This window comes from Trifolium pratense, linkage group LG4 (genome assembly GCF_020283565.1).
Source record: "Trifolium pratense cultivar HEN17-A07 linkage group LG4, ARS_RC_1.1, whole genome shotgun sequence".
NCBI classification, from domain to species: Eukaryota; Viridiplantae; Streptophyta; class Magnoliopsida; order Fabales; family Fabaceae; genus Trifolium; species Trifolium pratense.
This window is the reverse complement of record NC_060062.1, coordinates 47,051,644-47,073,218: the sequence shown is the minus strand read 5'-3', so window position 1 is coordinate 47,073,218 and position 21,575 is coordinate 47,051,644. Positions and strand designations below refer to the sequence as shown.

Sequence of the window (21,575 nt, the reverse complement as noted above, 5' to 3'; positions counted from 1 at the left end):
AAAACCAATTCTGAAGTCTCCATCGTGCTACGATGGATTACATCGTGCCACGATGAGAAGGAAGATTAGCTGTTACAAAAAGGGAAAACTTGCAAACTAAGGAAGGCCCATCGTGCCACGATGGGATCCATCGTGCCACGATGGTGAGTGAAAGTTAAGTCGAAAATTTCCTATAAATAGAGTCTCGGTCTGTCATATTTTATTCATTTAGTTTCCACAAAAACTATTGTATTCTCTAGTATTTCATGACTTGCTAAACCAGTAAGGTTTATCTGTTGTAAGCATGGTTGTCAAACTCGCGAGTAGACTCTTAAACTCGTACGAGTTTACATATCTAGGAAGCAAAAATGAATTGAATCGTTTAAGAATCAATTTTTGATAAACTCTCTTAGACTCGACTAGACTCATAGACTCGCGAGTCTATGGCGAATTTACGAGTCTATAAAATTTTCTAAAATAAAAATATTTTGTATTTATTTATTTATAAAAAATCCCCAAAATACAAAACTTAAAAAAAAAAAAAATTGAAAACCCTTAAACCTATTTTTCTAATATATATATATATATATATATATGTATGTATGTATTTACGTACCAAACGTTTAGAATTAGAATCCAGTTGCCGGCAAGTTGATGACGACGTCTAAAGAGTCTCTTCCTCCCTTCATTGTAGCGGTGCTTTCACGATCATCTCTCTCATCCTCCAGTTTTGTGTTTCATTCTCTCATTGCCGTTGTGCTTTGAATGTTTGAAGACATTATCATATAGTATATGTTATGATATTTTCTGTATGTAGTAGCCAATTATAAAGTAGCTAGTTAATACATTATTTACATACTTTGCTATTTTTTATTTTTTTGTTAAAAATAACAAGTTTGTTTGGAGTTTGAAATTTGAATTTTTATGTTAAGTGGTGTTCTATATTATATATGTCATTTATGAGTAACTTATAGGCTTTTGAAACTCATTTTTAAGTTTCCATAAACTTGTACGAGTCTACGAGTCGAGTCTGCGAATCGAGTCTGCAGCCCTTTGCAAGTCTGAGTAGACTCGCGAATTTGACAACCTTGGCTGTAAGGGAATTTCTCCAAGATCTTGAGGTTATTATATTATTCAGTTTTATTTATTTATTTTCAATTATGTTGTTGTTACAAGTTTGTTTAATTCAAGTTTCATTGAATATGATTAATTGTTAATTTCGATTGATTTATATTTCCTAAGGTAGTCGTGTTTTAACTTAGCTTATTCGATAATTCACGTGTTCTTAACCGTTTGCTTTTTTTTTTGATAAGCAAACAATATATTATAAAGGAGTACAAAGGGGTACTCAATCCCTCACAATATAAAGCAAATTATAGTATGCTTTGAAGACATACAATAGGATCTAAACACCATTCAGAAAAAGAGAAAGAGGACTTACGACCAAAACGACCCTTAAACCAAAACCAAGAAAAAGTTTTAATATCGTATGTCGTTTGCTTAATTCGGTATTCTAACAAAAGGAATATAACTCGTATAGAATCGAATACACTTGTTAATCGTTTCAACGATCGAAAGAGAATTAAATCCGCTTAGGGACTGATAATATAATGATCGATGATAAGTCTGAAATTTTTGAGCAGTAAATTAATCTGTTTTTCATAACTGTTTCCAATCAACTTATTTTCTTTGTTTCTAATCATTGAAACCCAACCAAACCCCCCATAATTTACAGTTTTAATTTATTTGATTATAATATTGCTAAACTGATAAAGAGTCATTAGGAGACAAGCAAGGTTAACTACCTTATTACTACATTTTAATAACTTTAATTATTTTTTACCCCATACGACAACGATCTCTTAACCTATTTTTAATATATTCATTAATTTGGTTTGTAAAAAAAATTAATAAATAGTTATTGTAAAATTATTGAAAGCCAAACACTAATAGATTTTTTTTAAGGAATATATTTTTTTTATTCAATGAAACTTAATAATTTCTAACACAATAGCAATTTGAAAAACACATAAATAATCATGTTAAGGCTAAGCCACACATGATAACTAACTCACACATAACATAAGAAACACATATATGTGAAGATTGCACCACAATTACTTATGATTGTGTCTTCACCTACATCCAAATAACATAAAACCAAAATTGAGACTGGTCCGCCTCAAAAGATATGCAAAACAAACACACATGATTTCATTAATTCAAGGAAGCATATTAGGCCCATTTTCATCATGAAGATTTCCATTCAGCATCAAGTCCATATCCAGCTGCCGTTGAATGATATCAGCATCATTCAGTGTCATCCCAGTTTGACCACCATGATCCATCCTTGTTGTTGTTGGTGCCGCCAGCTGCGGTGGTGGTGCCATTTGAAGTTGGCCTGGACTTGGAGCAGATATGATTTGACTTGCTTCCAATATTCTTACACCAATGTCCTTTAAATTTTGGTCAATCAACCAAAAAAGAACATTTAATTCCTCCATTGATAAATTTTGGAACATGATTTCATTTTCTTGAAGAGATTTATACATGAACAATTTCATCTCGTTCTCCATATTAGCTCTCTTCAGTTTCATAAGTTGATCTCGGGCCTTCGAAACTCTTTGCTTCAAGTAATCCTCTTGATTGAATTTCTTCTTGTTATGCTCCAATTCAGTCATTGATCTGAATTTGAAGACCACATTTTGTACCCCCAAAGGGGATGGCCAAATATCTGGTTGTGGCTCGTAAGGACCATATACTATGGCACATGCATCAATTCCACAGAGAATGCTTAATTCTTCAACCTTCTTCAAAAAACCCATTTTCCTTTTGTTATATGATGCTTTTCTAGCAGTATCATTGACTATGAAAGCAAGTTTCACCTTCTTTCTAGTCATGGTAAAAGAACAATAGTGTTGATTGTTGTGATTTTTTGGTTTGTGATTACTTTTTTATATATAGACTTACTTGACATGCATGCTTGGGTTGATTGATTTACATATGGTATGACTAATATCCTTAGCATTATGAGCTGTAAAACATATCACTTTATTATCATTCCATTTATGTAAGATCTAAAAAATCAACTTCTTTACAACATTTAATGTGTAAAATTTTGAGTATGTAAATAATTTAATTACTTATTTTTTATGGTAATATAATAATTTAATATGTATAAAAATATTATCCTCTATAGATGCATGAACCTAGACATATATAATTTTAATATGATTTTAGGTAAAATTTTAGATATTTATCACTTTATTGTAAATAATTTAATTGATTTTTTTTATGGTAATATAAATACTTTGATTGATGTAGCTGTGAGAGGGTTGGAATATCTATAAAAAATACTATCCTTTATAGATGATGAACCTAGACATATATAATTTTAATATGATTTTAGGTAAAATTTTAGATATTTATCACTTTATAGTAAATAATTTAATTGATTTTTTTTATGGTAATATAAAGGCTTAAATGCAGTTTTGGCCCCCCAAGTTTCACAATTGCTTGATTTTGGTCCCCCACATTTTAATTGCTTGATTTTAACCCCCTAAGTTTCACAATTGCTTGATTTTAGCCCTCCAAGTTTCAATTGCTCGATTTTGGCCCCCTAAGTTTACCCCCTTTTGCATTTGTTAGCCCCCCGTTGAATATTTTGATTAAAAATTGGTTATGTGGCATTTTAAAATTAAATAAGTATTTAAAAATAAATAAATAAATTACAAATTGTTTTTTAAAAACTAAATTATAATTTTTTTTTATTATATGTAGTTTGTAAAATAATTTTGTTATATAAAAAAGTAAAAAAAAACATTTTATGAATTATTTTTTAAAAACTTTGTAAACTTTTTTTTAAATAAAAAATAATTATTAAACTTTTTATTAAAAAAACAATTTTTAATACATTTTATAAAAGCAAATATTATTATTTTTTAATTAAAACATATTTTTAATTTTTTAAAAATGTCACATAAGCAATTTATAGTCAAAAAAGTCAACAGGGGGCTAGCAAATGCAAAAAGGGGTAAACTTGGGGGGCCAAAATCGAGCAATTGAAACTTGAAGGGCTAAAATCAAGCAATTGTGAAACTTAGAGGGTTAAAATCAAGCAATTGAAATGTGGGGGGCCAAAATCAAGCAATTGTGAAACTTGAGGGGTCAAAACTGCATTTAAGCCTAATATAAATACTTTGATTAATGTAGCTGTAAGAGGGTTGGAATATGTATAAAAAATACTATCCTTTATAGATGCATGAACCTAGACATATATAATTTTAATATGATTTTAGGTAAAATTTTAGATATTTATCACTTTATAGTAAATAATTTAATTGATTTTTTTTATGGTAATATAAATAATTTAATTGATATAGCTGTGTGATGGTTGCAATATTATAAAAATATTATTCTCCATGTATGGATGCGTGAACATAGAAAAATATTTTAATATGATTTTAATTAGTAATTTACCTTTAATTTATATATATATATATATATATATTGTCATTCCCTCCATGTAGATATCTAACCAAAAAAAAATGTAGATATAAAAAAAATTAAGTGCTTTTATGATTTTTAATACATATAGATATAGTTTACATCAACTAAATAATTTAAAGAGTAAATTATACTCCTATTCTTTTTTTTTTTTTGAATGAATTTTGAATTACAATATCCTCCCCTCTTATATTAAAAAATATAAACTTTATAATTAAAAAAAAAAACTTTAAGGAGTGTTTGATTCGGAGTAGATGGAGGAGACATGAGGAGATATTTTTATATATACGTGTTTTGTTCAAATTTTAGAAGGGGGTGTAAGTTGAGCTGTTAAAGGGACCGGCCCGAGGGGGTCCGGTCATATAAAGGGGCCGGCCCAGTCCAGCATGTTAACTTTATGGCCTAGCCCAGCCCGACCCGATGGGTCAGCCCACTAATTTTCATAGTCTCTCAAACAACAATATCTTCCTCTTTATCCCCATCAAACAAACAAACATGTCTCTAACAAATAATCTCATTCTAATCCAATAAATTTTTTTGTCATATTATTATTATTACTAGCGGCCCGTGTCCGTTTGTGTGATCCGCGTTTTCTATTTTATCTTATGTTATGGTGAGTTTGTTAATAAAAGTTTTTTGTAAGCTCAAAAAAAAATTAAGGATATTGTTGCTATTATGAAAAGTTCACACCAATTTTATTTTTTTTTGTATCTTCTATATATATAGGTATAGATTTCTACCTGGTATCACAGTATTTTATATATACTTCTAATATAATAAAATTAATTACTACTAAAGTTACTAATTTATCCTTAGTAGGTTTAACCATATTCCAAGTTTTATATCCTTCAATGTAATTTCACAAAAAAATTAAAAAAATATAAAAAGAATATAAGACAAATATAATAAAAAGATGATATGCTTAAAAATAGGAATAAAATAGGTTATAGATAGAAACAAAACACAAATAATAACAATAAAACGACAAAAATAAAAAAAATTATATATGAATTTATGCATAAAAATAGGACAAAAATATAACAATAAAAAGATTATAGAATTTTTTAAAATATTTTTTTAATTCTTTAAGGGGCCGGCCCGATAAGGCCCGACCCTCCTTTTTATGAAGTCCGGCCCGTGTAAAAATATAGGGCTAATGAGCTGGCCCAATAGCCCGGCATATTTTTACAGCTCTAGATGTAAGGGGAGAGGAGGGGAGCAAAATCACTCTCAAACCCAATTTTTGTTTCCCGCCCCACGTTAAATAGTCTAGAATATAACGGGTTCATACATAATTGATATTGTACATTAAGAGCCCGTTTGGTGCGCATGATAGGATAGTGACAGGATAGGATATACAACAGGATAGTGATAGGATAGGATATCAGCAGGATAACAGTTATCTTATCCTGTGTTTGGTGCACACAGGATAACAAACATGATAACTATTATATCATATTTTTAATACATATTTCTTCATACCAATATGATAAGATACATAACATATTTAAATGACAAAATTACCCTCGTAAAACAATTGTTATTTGTTAAAAATTATATTGTAATACTTTGAATTTTATAAATAAAAATATAAATAAGTAATTGTACAAAAAGAAAAAGTAATCAAATAACTTTAAATTTTAAATACAAATCATGAGAAAATAAACAAATTAAGTTTTTTATATGAATCATGATCAAATAAATAACTCAATTATACATGTTAGATAAGCTAAATAAATATATGATATATGTAAATAATAAAACTACCATTGCAAAAAAATTATATTTAAGTTGTTATTAAATTTAAATTAATATTCTTATTTTGCAATTTTTTAATAATTATTTTAATTTAAAATATTGTAATTTTAGGAGAATTTTGATTTTTTAGATTATATAAATTACAAAATTACCCTTGTGAGAAAATCACATATATATTTAAAAATTAATTATTTTATTATTAATTTACTATCAAATTATTTTATTAGTTTTCAATTTTTTATTTTAAAATATATTTTATAGAATAAATCAACGATTTTTTTTTCCTTATCCTATCCTGCTGGTAACCCAGCTCAAATTCAGGATAAGGATTTTAACTAGAGAAACAGGATATGATAAGCTTCAGGATTAACTTATCATATCCTGTTGTGTCACCAAACACTGGATTGAGACAGGATATGATATAGTTATCCTATCCTGTCTCTTATCCTGTGCACCAAACGGGCCCTAAGTTTACAATACAAAATAAGTTCAAGGTGCACACGCGGGTGCTGAATTTATAAGTTCTGACATAAAAGCGGAGTCTTATACTTAACATGATCATAAAAGGATAATTAGGGATGACCATTTGACTCATCCTCAGTGGGCACCCGTAAAAAATACCCACAACGGACAGGATAAAAACCCGTATTTTTTGTACGGACACGGGTATGAGTAATTACCCCGCCCCATACCCACATAATATATATATATATATATATATATATATATATATATATATATATATATATATATATATATATATATATATATATATATATTATTATTTGTATTATATAATAATAATAATAATAATAATAATAATATATGTATATCAATTTAAAAAACATAACAATCTATTAAACTCTTATACATTTTACGTTAAAATGTTTATTTATAAGATAATGCAAACATGATGTGAATATGCCAACAAAGATATGAATTTTAGCATGAGGTTAGTAATGATTTTATTTATAATTTTCATTAGTCAACATTAAAATCTTTGAATTTTTTTAATTCTATTAAAATGATATGATATATTTTACAATTGATCGATTTATTTTTCGCAAAAAATGCGGGTAACGGGTGCGAGTACTTAGGTACTCATAGGGTATGAACACGGGTACAAAAATTGTTACCCACGCGGGTATGAGGATGGGTACGAGTATTTTTTCAAACTGCGAGTACGGAGATGCGTACTATAGTATACCCATACCCTAACCATTGTCATCCCTAAAGATGACAAAACATCTAGAAACATAATATCCTTCAACTGATGCAACTACTCCATAGTCTGCTTACCACGAGAATCCTGCTTATCTGAAAAACTTGATAAATGTGGGATGAGACTACTAAGCATCAGTGAGTCTTACTACCCAACTAATGGAGACTACATCGAGGTACCTGTTTGTTAGTCTCTAACATGATTTTAATGATTCATAATATAATAGCATAAATAAAGTGTAACACACATTATTATCTTATTATCTTGTTCGTTTTAATATAACTAAGACACTTTGAGGTTAGCCGGTCTCAGAGGCCTGACATATATGTCTGCGATAATAATGTACATCGACAGACTGAAACTCACAATCATAATGCGGTTCAAAAGTAACCACACTTGATTAACTGACTTTTCTAATTTTCCAGAGTGTTATCCTGCCTATGAGTTCTTGGTTATCATTTGCCTAACGTGTGTCTAACATTCCAATCATATAACATACCCGTAATGTCCGAATAAATGTTCCAGAAGGACCATGGATCTAAAAAGTATGGTAGAAGTTGAAAACTAAAGCATTATGCAATGTGCACTACACTCGATTAGCGGAAATCCAAGCTCGTATAGCGAGCATTGCTACCTGCTACTAGAATTTGCTCGCATGGCAAGTAGACACTCGATTAGCGAGAAAACCAAATTTTCCAGTAACAACACTCTATTTTGCGTTTTTCATGAAAATTTGCAGAGTTTCACCTACAATCCCTTCTCTTACTAGCTATGCACATTGCAAACCATCATATAATTAAAATGGAGACGAGTGATCGCACATGGCCTTTATTTTAATAGGTACCAAAAGAAGTATATATTGAGAAAAATTATAGTTGCATATTTGGAAGTCAAAGAGGCTTTATGTCAAGAAAAATAAAGTCAGGGGATCAACTTTTTCTCTAAATTCTATGCCCAAAATTTTAAGTTCACAATTATTTGGCTCTAACAGAATTTCTTTTAGCACCTTCTAGGGCTTCTCGCATGTTACGTCAAATTTCAAAAATATTTCTATCTATTAATCAACTAGCGAATAGGTATCGCTACTTAAATAATGTATGACAATTTTTTAAAAAAAATTTACAACATTTAAAGAATTCATCTCATCCAAGAAAAAAATTAAATTTTGTTAGTGCTCAGTAATTAAGTAAGTAACGAATCCAACGTATATAGCCGCAATCTTCCCCTCAGTTTATCGGTTTCTAAAAAATCCAATTTTCTCCACCAAAAAAAAAACCCCAAACACAAAATCCACTGTTTTCCTCATTGTATTCATAATGTTATCTTTATTGAAATTTTATGAGCTTGCTTTCTAAATAAATAAATAAAAAAGTTGACATTTGTTATTTTTATGTTTTTGAACCGATGGTGTAGGGGTCTCCTAAAGTATTTTATAAATTTACTGGCCTAATTTTTTATGTGAAGACATAATGACATTTTTTGTGTATCCATTTTAGTTTATGACCATATTTTCGTAGAATTGTTATGTGGGTGCAATTTCGGGCTCAAAATTTAGCACTTGAAGATTTCTCAACCCATCGCGTGTTTCTTTTCTATCCCCTTTTTTTTTTCATTTTTGTCCTTGAATAAATATTTTGAAATGCGTTTTCCAAATTTTTTTTTGCTTTGCAAAAAACTTTGGAATGTGTTTTTCGAATTTGAACTAAAAATTTCAAAAAACGCATTTCAAAGTTTTTAAACAAGGACAAAAATGCAAAAAAAACAAGTAGAAAAGAAACACGAAATGGGAAGACAAGATTTCTTGTTGCTGGGTTCGGAAATCTAGCGTGAGCAGTTCAATTAAATGGTCCAGTTTCTGAGGCCATACTTTGTTTGGGCCTTTCAGCGAGCCTCAATAATCTCCAATAGTAAATGTGGGAAGAAATCGAAAAAAATTGACAAAAACAAGAAAATTAAAAGAAAAATTAAAAAGCATTAAGTCATCAATTTTAACTCTACTAGAGCATTCAACCGTGCGGTGCATAGGTCTAATTAGCTGTAAGATATGTAATTATAAATTACGATATAATAATTGCAATAATATAAGGTATATGAAATTTTTTGAGTAACATTAAATGATAGTTCAACAATAATTTTGGATAAATATTCAATAAAAGAAGGTATATTACGGAAGAAAATTAAAAGAAAAATTAAAAAGCATTAAGTCATCAATTTTAACTCTATTTTTATTTTGAGGATTTTATTGTGTTCTAATGATGTGGTTGTTGGCTATTTGGCTTTATTTATTTATGTTTTGTAATTTTTTAGTAAGTTAAGTAAAAGAAATGACTTTGTTGTAAAAAAAGTAAAAGAAATAGCTTATAATAAAAAAAGTAAATAAGTTCTATCTAAAGATACCTTAGTATTTATTCCTTCATCAAGCCAATTTCTATTATTTTGGTGACTTATGAGCGAACTTATAATTTGGACCTAAAATTTGAATTCCTAAAAAACATTGAATTCAATCGATAAAATCTATTTTTTAATGAAGTTATTGTCATGTCAACAGCCACAAAAAAATAATTGACCCTAAAATATTTGTCGGGTGATTGTATTTCCTCATCATTATCATTTTTGTCATACTATCTTTTCCTAAAGCGACAATACTTTGTTAGAAGTATCGACTCTATACCTATATATCAAACGCAAGACTTTTGACAATATTCATGTTAGATGAAAAATCTTCATTTCTATATTTCTCAAAGTACAACATTATACGTTCCATTTTTTTTATTGTAACTCCAACGCACGTTTAATTTAGATTGCAACTTCTTATAATATATCATTGTTAATATAAATAATTATTCTTAACGATATATTATTGTAAATATAAATCTAAAATATATTTAAATTTAAAATCTTCAAAATCTATTTAGACATATTATTTTTAACACTTAAGAATTTTGGTATTTAGGGCTTGTTTGGAATAGTTTTTTTTTGAGATTATACAAAAAAACTATGTAATAAATAAATTTTTATGTTAACTTTTTTTATATAGATTTTTTATGCTAATTTGTAATTACAGTTCCATCTAACAAAAAATGTATTTTTATAAGCTATTTTTTCATAAATTATCTTGACAAATTTATTATACGTAAAAACTTGTTTATTTGCATAAATTATTTTGCATATGCTCAAAAATAAATATTTCAAACGAGCCCTTATTTTTTTTTTGACATATATAATTTTTTTTTGGTACATGACATATATAATATTAATATACCCCTAAAAATATTATTTTGGACCTCTAATTTTTAAGGACCTAGAACGATTGCCCTGATCGCTCTCCCTCAGATACAGCCCTGTCCTTCATCATGCATAACATTATGTTACAAATAAAAATACGAATCATTAAGGAGTTAATTTCTTTTTTAAAGTCTGATTTCTCGTTTCTAGGTAAAAAAATAAATAACTTAGAAATAGAAGAAATTGATCGTATACTTTTATGGCAGGAAATTAAAACCATAGCATCTTTACTTACTAATATTATGTGGATGTTTGGTATCAAAATAAATTTGTCAAAATCACGATGTTTCATTGTAATTTTGCTAAATTTACTACGATATCTTTTTTTTTTTGGTACAATTTACTACGATATCTAACATGCACTATAATGACTATATGAGTGACAAGGAGCTAACAGAAAAATGAGAGATAAAATAACAAAAAATAGAAAATGACATGAGTTTTACTTTTCGTACTCCGGGCATACATGTGCACCCCCTGATATTTTGAAATTACCCACTCGTTACTTAGAAAGCGAGTGTGTAAATAACAAAAATTGGGGGGGGGGGGGGGGGGGGGGGGGGGGGGGGGGGAGTTCGCTTTTTAGATAACAAACTGCGGCTGTGTTCGCTTTCTAGATAGCAAATTGCAAACTGAGTTCGCTTTCTAGGATGCGAACCTTATAAAAATCAAATTTTTTTGTCCTCTTCATCATTCTCTCATCTCCCATGAAATAACTTTGAAAGAAACACAGTTCGCAAGTTAAAGTGTGAACCACTCATTCGCCTAATTTTCTATTTCATGTCAAACTTATCAACTATTGTAGCCTTGATACATGTCAACTGCAAGTATAAATGTAAACTTGGTCATATGAAATAAAGTAACAATTCAAGATAGCTATATTTACGGTGTGTGTGTGTGTGTGTGTGTGATTGTTCGATAATGTCGCAACCGCTCTAGTTGCAAATTAAAACATGATATAAGATAATGACCACATTTTTACAAGGTACACTAATTAAAATGTAAAAGTGTAAGTTGAGTTTGCATTCTAAATAGTGAAAGCCAGAAATGTTCGTACTCTAAATAGCAAGTGACAATATTTGATATTCAAACGCGACATTGCGCCCCCCATGAATGAAAAATCATGAAAAAAGAGTTCATAGAAAACTGCAGCTGAGTTCGCTTTCTATGCAAATACACTTTTTCATGATTATTTTTTTTCATTATAGGGGGCGCATACGTTGGGTTTGAGTTAAAAATATTGTCACTCGCTACTTAGAGTGTGAAAAAGTGCTCGCATCCTAAAAAGCGAGAGAGTTTGATATTTTAGGGGGTGATTGAGAGAATTCAAGTGGTGCGAAAAGATGGATTCTAATGATATAAGAGAGGTAAAAGACAGACAATGTCCATGTGCATTATGGGTTATTGCACAAGGCCACAAAAATTGGAGTGTTTAAAGTTTTTCAAAAATCTTAAATAGGAATGTTTAAGGGCTTATATTTTAATCAAATCTAAAATTTGAACTTAATTCTATATCAATAAATTATAAATTTTGAGCCAATCAAAAGTGTTTAAAAACCCAAATTTTTACATATACAGTACACCTATTTTTAAGAGCGAATATTTACGCATATTAATTTCGGCATCTAAAATTTTGAAGGCCTTATTTTTAAAATTAGAATATGAATTCTAAAGTGTTTAAGACGATTTTTTTTTATATTAACCTTTTAATTTTCAGCGGGGACATTGCCATAACTTTAAAGTTTAAACAGTAAAATACTCCATCCATCCCAAATTGAGTGACCCAGTTGACTGTTGTGCACTATTCATACATTTTGGTTTGATCATATTTTTCTACCAATAAATAAAAATAAACATTAGCATATAAGATGTCATTGGGTTCATCTCGATGAGTATTTTCAATTTTTTATAATTTTTACTATCATACAATTAAAAATATTAATCGTCAAAATTATGCATTGACATGAGTGAAACAGTTAACTGGGTCATTTAATTTGGGACAGAGGGAGTAGTGTCTACCCAAGATAGACTGAATTCTTTATGGGATAGTAGTGTTCAATAAAATATGACTTTTCAAGTCTTCAACTAAGTCTCGATGTTCAACTTTTGTATTACATTGAATGAAACTGGAAAAGAATAACAAACGTGTTTGTTTTTTGGTTACATAACAAACGTGTTTTTATTACTAATTCACTTGTTTTCCATAGATGACCATTAATTAAGGTTGACATTGGATTTAGTTTGGTAAGAAGTCTGCGGTCAATTGGATTGACTGGGCCTAACAATCTTGTGCTGACTTTTCGCTTTGGATAAGTATTTTCTACTACAGTATAAAAAAAAAGTTGATTTTTATACACTTTCCCAAACTTATTTAAATCATTGCTAAGATCGTCTTTAATGGTGGGTATTTATTTTTTAAGTATCAATACTTAATAGGTATCATCATTGGAGTATAACATAAATGAGTACCTATTTGGTACCGGTTCTATGATTAGAAGTGATACCTATATAATTTTTGTGGGACCAATTTATAATAATGTTGAGTTATTGGAGAGATGTGTTATTAGTGGTACTCATTTTAGAACTTTTTAAGAGATGCTGGATTAGAGGAATTGAGTCATTATTAGGTACTATTATTAAAAAATTATAAATGAATGATGTATATACACTACAAGAAAACTGCCTTGTAGCTTCAACATTTTAGCGTCGGCCACGACACGGACGCTACTAGCGTCACAATTACGTCTGCTGACGGGACGCTATAACTATTTTCCATTTAATTTTAATTTTTAAAGAATCATTAAACATAGCATCAGCTCTTGTTGACGTTACTTCGAAGCTAATCGAAAATGAAAATTACAATACATATTAGCGTCTGATTTGTTAGACTCAAATACTTCTCTTTTTTATTAGTTAATTAACAAATTTACTAGCATCTGCTGGAGTGGATGCTAAAAAGACTAAATTAAATAAATACTGAAATAAGAAAATTAATAAAATCTTGATATTTTACTTTTAACCAAGAAATCCTCTTTTATACCCTTTCATTTTTTATTTCCCTTTCTCACTCAATCTCAAGAACCCTAGTTTCGATTTTCAAATTTTCAAAAATCCCAATTCAATAGAAGGGACGGAACCCTCTTCACTGCTTCATATGAACCCTAAAACCTTTTTCCTCAAATTCGGTGAACGGTTCACCACTTCACAAAGATCACTCAATCAAAGGTCACATGATTTTCTTAGGGTTTTCGTTCAACCAAATCCCTTTTGTTTTTTTCCAAAAAACATGTCGCTGAATCCATCGTCAAATCATCCACCTATCGCTATCTCCTTCTTCAATTTCTCCATGCCAACTAACGATGGGTTCAACAACGACGATGCCGAACAACCGTTTCAGATCTAAGGTGACAAAAGCTCCAGGTATCAAATACCAGATGTTCTTCTCAGATATGGATTTGATTTTCTATTTTGATTTCTCAAACACCTTACCGAACAACAACGACATCATACGTAAGTGAATTTGACCAATTTGAATATAGCAACTCAACTTTGACACTGTTGTGGAATTAGTTACAGTTCTTTGTATCTCTAAAACTATTTGGTCATTGATTCTATTGCAGAATACTGAGTTACTTATGCATCTCTAAAGCTATTTGGTTATCATTCAAAATACTAGATTTGTTGGTTCTTCATAGGTATATTTTATTTTAATCAACATAATTTACTATATTATGCATGCCACTTAAATTTGGTGACAACAATTTGGTTATATTATACTACTTATAGTTAGCTATGCCATTGTTGAGGTCACAACTTTCTATCTTGAAACTTTACTATGGTATTGCTCGATTGATATGTCCTTTGAATAAATGTTGTTGAATGTTTATAGTTTACCTGGTGGCTTATCATATTGTGCTTTCTTCATTAATTAATCCATCCCTTTTTCATTATCCCTGCATATTCCCTCTCAAAGAAAAGAAACCCTAACTCTGTCTCTTTGTGTGAATCTTGTCTCTTTGAATCCCATTATTGACGCAACCCGCCAACAAAGCTGACCAACAACTCCCATTCGTTGAGGAAACAACCTTCAAGAAGAAACCTCTTCCGCATGTTTCCTCATTTCCATTGAATTGGATACATTTATTCTGGTATCAAAGAAGACCACTAAGATATGAGAGCATAGTCACTCTTGCTGCCTAGAATCGGCAAGTCTGTTGTAACATTCATAGGTAAGAACAAATTTCATGTCAATGCCTTACAAAGTTCAAACAATAGAGGACTTTGCAAAACAAGTAGAGGCAGGGAATCTGAAACTCCGAGTTCGAGTACTAGAGGTAGGTAAATTCTTTAATCTTCACATCGTATGGTATATAAGTTGTATATCCATACATTGAATATAATTTTATACATTGAACTCCACTCCTTGTTTTGGATAAGTAGCTTAAGCATTTATCATATAAGTTCTTATTTGATTCTTCAACTTATTTTTTCTTATTGGAAATGTGTTTCTTGATTTCTCTAGTCTAAAAAGAGCTACTCGGAAAGTGACAGTGTTACAAATGGCTACTAGAGCTGCTCGGAAAGGGACAGTTTAAAATAGCAAGGATGGTTCTTTGTTTTTTATGAAGGGGTTATCGGAAGGTCAGTATTAGTAAATCTTCCCTCTTTTTCTAACTGTCTATTATCTAAGCTTAATGTTAGAAGGTAAGAGTTCAAGGAACATGGTTTTGCTTTTTTGGTAGACCTTGATGTGCTTGAGGTTGAGGTAATTGAACCTTGTTTGTTTCAGGATAATTGGATTTGTTTTTTAATTATTGCAGAGTAGAAAGGGTGGTTTGTCAGCATGGGAGCAGGCAGGAGCTCAAGAGTGGTTAGAAGTAAGTGTTGTATTAGTATGTCCTCATTCACTGATGATGGGGACAAAGGTTTTTTAGTTATTGATCTTGATATGCTTTCATTTCAGTTTTAGTTTCTATATTGCTCTTTGGTTCCATCATAGTTGAAGCTTGAATCTAAGAGAATTTATTGTTGTCATTTCACCTATGTTCATTATTGTGCCTCAATGACTTGCAATTACATGATTTTCTTATTAGTTATGGATTGTAATGTATGAATGATAGTGGAGGTTCTATCTTTATTTCTGTTAGTCATTCCAAGAGACTCAAGTAATTTGTTTTGAATTATGAGTTGTGTATGATTTTGGAGTATTTCTAATGTTTGTATAGCAGCAAAAAAATGGTTTTTTAGAGCAGCAGAAAAAAACAATTTTTTTTAAAAAAGTAACAGTTCCACGTCGGTTGTTTAGGATTAATTTCCTTTGAGGATTAAATAGATTTCTGCATCTATTCATTGCAACGAGTGTGAAAATTAGGATTAAATTGTGTTGTGTGACTCTTTGGTTGATTGTCTGATAGTTGTGATCTCTCGTGCTTTGTATTTTTAAATCATGTTTTACATCTCTATATCATGCTTGGAATGAAAGTGTATAAAATAGCATGCTTACGATGTGGGTGATCCATAAATATATGTACATTGTGGCTGTTTCTTTTCATCTCTAACATGTTGGAGAAAGTACATGCTTGTTGCTTATAGAAATTGCTAAAGTCTATTAGTATTTGTGACATTTCTTGAATCTACTATGTTTTTAATTGGTTCTTTCTTCCCTCACATTGAGCAAATAAAAGTCCTGATTGCTTGAGTCTAATTGGCATTTTGTTATATACGCATGATTTTAACTTGTTCCAAAATGCATACTTGTTGTCGTCGTTTGCTTCTCCACTCTATGTGAGCCTTTCTCTCAAAAAGTTTATGAACTTAAGATTTTGTGGGATGTGTGCTATTGGATTTAATGTCTTGTATCAGTTATTTGCATAAATTTTGCAATTTTTTATCCCACTCAGCTTGTGAGTGATTAGTTCTTCTATTTCTTCATCTACATATTTACACATTTAATTTTCGTTGAATTTGGACGACTTTTGATGTGCTTATCAGTTGCCTTATCTTTAGCTAATTACACATATATGTATGGGCATATAATTATCTATCTCTATGACAAAAATACTTCAAAATCTGATTTGCATTTGTTTAGTTTTATCCCTAAGCTTCTCAATTGTATCTAATTGGTCCTTACTCTTTGAATTGCCTCATGATTAATTTAGCCACTAATTTGGTGCAATATGAGCTAACGATTTGAGTTATTCATTTAGTGTTTTATATCTTATTGGGATCTTCACCAATCTTTCTTCTGTATAAATTTTCAGGTTGTCACCGAAGATTTGGAAGGATCTTCACCAAATAGGTTTTTTTGGTGTAGACTTTACTTTCGATTTGTTAGACATATATTTGATTTGTTTTTCTTAGTGTTATTGTTGTATAACATAATGGTTGCCAATCTCTTGAGATTCTAAAAATTTACACCAAATAAGTTTAGTTTGTTTGTTGGTTGAGATATTGTGTTTGTCACTTTGTATGACTATTGATTTTATGGATTTGTATGTGTGGTTGGGAGAGAATTTAATTAAAAATATATTTTTTTTTAAATAAAATAAAATAGCGTCTGCCAAGCCGACTCTATTGGCTAATAAATAGCTTCAAAATAAAGCAGACGCTAGAAATAGCGTCCGCCACACGGACTCTATTGGCAACAATTAATAGAACCAAACCATACCCATAGCGTCATACAAACGCCGAAGCTACTAGCGTCTGCCGTATACCTGTGATTGTAGCTTCAACATAGCATCTCCTCAGACGGACGCCAAATAGCGTCTACTGGACGCAACTGTCTAGCTTCAGGCGTTTAAGTGTCCGCCACGACCTGGACGCTAAGCAGACGCTAAATACGTTGTAGCGTCCGTTTTTTGTCATTTAGCGTCTAATTTTGGCCGACGCTCCAGAGCAGTTTTGTTGTAGTGATATGTGGAGTCCGATTAAGTACTCAAAAATGAGTAGTTCCATTGTGGAGGCTCTTTAACACTCCTAACTCATTTGAACATTTTATACTTCCCCCGTCACTAAATATAAGATCTAGTTTGACCACTGTACTTACGCCAATGCACAATTTTTTCACTAATATCTTTATAGTACAGTTAAAATTGTCATGTTCAATATTTTTTAGCAGATCAGACACATCATATATTTAAAAATCATTCATTGTGTTGACAAGGAAGTAAAGTATATGATCAAAACATGTGTAAAGTGTTAGTAAAGAGATAGGAGTAGTATGTATGGAAGAATTAATCATCATAGGAATATTCCAAAACTGTAGAGAGGGCGGCAATGGCATATAAAAATGCGTTTTATCCTATAGTACACTTTCAAACATTTAATCACAACCAAACATTATCAGAACCTAGACTAACTCATCTATGTAGTTATCACTTTCCTTGAACTCAGCTTATGTTATGTCAATATTTTAAATAAATATCACAACACAACTTGCATGTGTTACAACTCTCCTTGCAACTAAAACCTGACTATGACTTTTTCTTGCAGCCCCTATAGTTTACAACTTGTCCAAATGGAATAGATTATTTTTTTTTTAATATTTCAAATAATAAATACTACTAAGATCAATCTTTGTAAAAAGAAAGAGTGAGGGAGGGAGAATGGATATGATTGGAGGATCAGAAACGCAGATGCAATGAAATTGCACGGGAAATGGGTTTCATGACTTCAGGTGCTAAACCCAATAATATGGGCCCCAAATAACAACCAATAATTGTTTTGACAAAAAATAACCAAACTTATATAATATCAATACTTTAAGAAAAAGACTTTTATGATAATTTTTTTTTAAGACGAGAGATAACTTGTTTCCAACAAAAAATTAAAGAATGAGGAGGATTCGCAGTGATAGTGGAACGGTGGAAAGAATGTTCTAAAGAGAAGGTGGAGGTTGGAATTAAAGGTGAAGGAAGATGCCAATGATGGAAGGGTGAGGGGTGCAAAAACCATTATGATGTTCAAGTCAATATAAACTTGAAGTGAATATTAGGTTAGAGTGAGACATACTTGATAAAATTGTAACATGATATCCATATAGGCCAATAGAACTGGTATTCGGCCGATGGACCTGACGCTGAGCTTGACCCAACCCAAAAATTCAACGGTCTATTACCAGTTCTATTGACCTATATAAGCACCACCACGTCCATCGGCCTAATACCATTGTATGTGTTTGTGAGTGCTTTATTATAAAAATTTTAGACCCATAAAGTTTTAATAGCCGAAATAAAAATCCCACTCCCACACCCATGAGATGACATGACATGAAGCCGAAAGCAAACAAATAACAAACGTTGCTGTTGGCGCAAAGTGACTGGAGACCTAAAACTGGAGGGTCATACTCGCACTTCACGAATCCGAATCAAATTTTCATGACTCCTAATAACTTGGGCCCATTTTCCTCCTAAAAACTATGATTTTTTATTTCTTATTTTGTCTAAAAAACTATGATATTTAATAGACGCATAAATGTGGGAAGCTCAAATTGTAGCCTATCGTTCTCCATAACGGACCCACAAATAATAATAATAATAATAGAGGAAATGAATACGATGTATCAAAGTTGAAAGAGGCTAGAAAATGTGCAAAATTGACTAGAAATTAGCACCTTAGCTTTGTTTGTTGCATTGTACCAAAATGAAAAATGACAAAATTTAATTAATGATTTAATTTGTTCATGTGAGATTAACCCTTCACATCATTATTCTAGAGCCGTCAAACGATGGTTACAAACAGAAATATTCACTATCGTGTGCGGGTCCGTTTCCAATTGCCACCGTCGGCTAAGAACTAAGAAGCTTATGTAGTGATTTTTTCTTTGTATCTAACACACCAATTGTTCCATATTTTTATATGTTATTATTCTTTAATGGAAAGTGAAAGATTTGAAGATATCTATCTCTTCTTGGTTCTATACGAGGGATTAGCTTTCCTAGGGTGTTCACATTTTAAGCATATCAAAAGATTTTTTTCTTAAATTATAAGTCAAATATTTGTCAAATTAAACTAATAATAAACGTGTCTCCATGAGCTTAACTATGTTAGTAGGAGCTGAGATTCGAACCCTGAATACTCCACATATTCACCTTTAAAGTGGAATTCCTAGCCACTACAAAACCATGCTTAAAAAAAAAAGCTACATGACCAAATAAATAAATAAATAAATAAACATAAGCACATTTTTCGTTTATTTATTTATTTAGTTTTATATAAATTATGATGATTGTTAAAAAATATCTAAATAACACTTGCTAGTATTTTATAATTTAATAGTATAGGATGTTTCTGTGAGAATTTTTTATTTTATTTTTATAGAATTTTGATTCGATACCTAACTCATTTATTACAAAACTATCTTACAAACTGAAAATTACTCCAACCAACTTTTTATTTACCAAACACATATATTTTCTCCGTGATATTTTATACACAAATTTCATTTTTTTAGATTTATTGTATAATTAATGTATGAATTTAGCAATCTAAAATTTACATATAAAATATTAAGGATGAAGTATATAAATAAAACCTCATAGCCTCCTCATAGCCTCGTAACACATCTCAAATTCAATGCACCTACTAGATTACGCGACAGTGAAAGTTCACTACTCTGTCACTTGTCATTCTATTTTTATTAAGGAAACCATAACTAATTTACATGATATCACAACAAAATGATGTAAAAAAGCTATATACATCAACAGGCTCCAACTAAATTACTCATGTGAACCAATGATGTCTTAACTACTTTATTATCATGGTGTTGGTGATTTCTTTTTTACAAAATTAACTAATATAAAAATATAAGTTTATAAGGTTATTATACTAGACTATTATAGTTTTTTTTTTTTTTAGTTTTATAAAATTCATTGTGAAAAAGAAGTCATAGCTTGAAGACATGACTTTTAAATTAAGTAAGATCACAATAAATCACAACAAGGTAGTTAAACTCGTTTTTAGTGGTTGGGTTTTGAGTTAGTGATCCTCCATGATTTTAGCCCTATTTAAGAGTTGTTTAAGTATGGGTGTGGATAGAAAGAGTGGCTTAGGGTGGTTGTCTAACTAACATCTTATTGTGTGGTCAATTTGAAAGTCATGTAATGATTTAATGTTTTTAGATGGAACCCCATCTTTTGAATTTCTGGTACATATGGTGAAGCTTTCATCTTGAAAATGGTATATGAGTAAAAATATCGGCAATCCTAATTCCTTCTTTGAGTGGAGGATACATCATATTTTGTGTTGGAACTGTTAAAGTTTGTTGGAGTGTACAATTGGGTCTCAGTGTGTTTCTAGTTGATTGGTGGTCAATGTGCGATTTTTTCTTTCCAGTGACAAGGTTGTTTCTTTTCTTCTTCTATTTGGGGATCGAGTTTATCTGGTGATTGAGTTGTGGGGGCGTTTTTGTCCTGTTTGGATGTTTTGTGGGGATTTTCTTGTTTGTAGTTTGGGTTTCTTTTCGTGGTTTTTGGCTGTTTATTGTGTTGCTTTGTTAGTTTGGGTTTCTTTTCGTGAATTTCTGGTACATATTATTATAACTTCTTATCTCTTATATATAATATTTGTTATTAAAAAAATTTGTTAAACTCTTATTGTTACTGCTACACCTTTTGCTTACGTGGAATGGACTCGTTAACTCATACAAGTTTATCTCATATTAAACTTATTAGATACATTAAATATATAGGCAATTTTACCGCTACACCTTAAGGGGTGTCAACATAGTGAAATGTTTTTCATTCTCTTAACTTTGTTTTCTCTTTTGATAAAAGTAATTTCCATACGTAAATAGGCAATTTTACGTGTTAACACACGATTTTGA

At 30.5% G+C, this 21,575-nt stretch overlaps 1 protein-coding gene and 1 long non-coding RNA gene across 4 annotated transcripts; one reads left to right on the top strand and one right to left on the bottom strand.

Moving 5' to 3' along the window:
• Positions 1-2,201: 2,201 nt before the first annotated feature.
• On the bottom strand, positions 2,202-2,901 carry LOC123922780 (agamous-like MADS-box protein AGL80). Its single transcript, XM_045975470.1, has one exon. The coding sequence runs from the start codon at positions 2,877-2,879 to the stop codon at positions 2,202-2,204; it is 678 nt and encodes a 225-aa protein (XP_045831426.1). The 5' UTR covers positions 2,880-2,901.
• Positions 2,902-13,841: 10,940 nt separating this feature from the next.
• On the top strand, positions 13,842-17,171 carry LOC123921336. 3 transcript variants are annotated; one of them, XR_006814024.1, is made up of 5 exons: positions 13,842-14,260; positions 14,371-14,445; positions 14,802-15,084; positions 15,273-15,391; positions 15,571-15,887. It is a non-coding gene; the product is annotated as an uncharacterized LOC123921336 (long non-coding RNA). The 3 variants fall into 3 exon arrangements; XR_006814023.1 differs by lacking the exons at positions 13,842-14,260; positions 14,371-14,445 and adding an exon at positions 17,011-17,171 and having other exon boundaries at positions 14,457-15,084; positions 15,571-15,627; XR_006814022.1 differs by lacking the exons at positions 13,842-14,260; positions 14,371-14,445 and having other exon boundaries at positions 14,457-15,084.
• Positions 17,172-21,575: the final 4,404 nt, after the last annotated feature.

Coding starts and splice junctions, on each gene's coding strand:
- LOC123922780 (XM_045975470.1), bottom strand. CDS start 2,879: ATGACTAGAAAGAAGGTGAAACTTGCTTTCATAGTCAATGATACTGCT.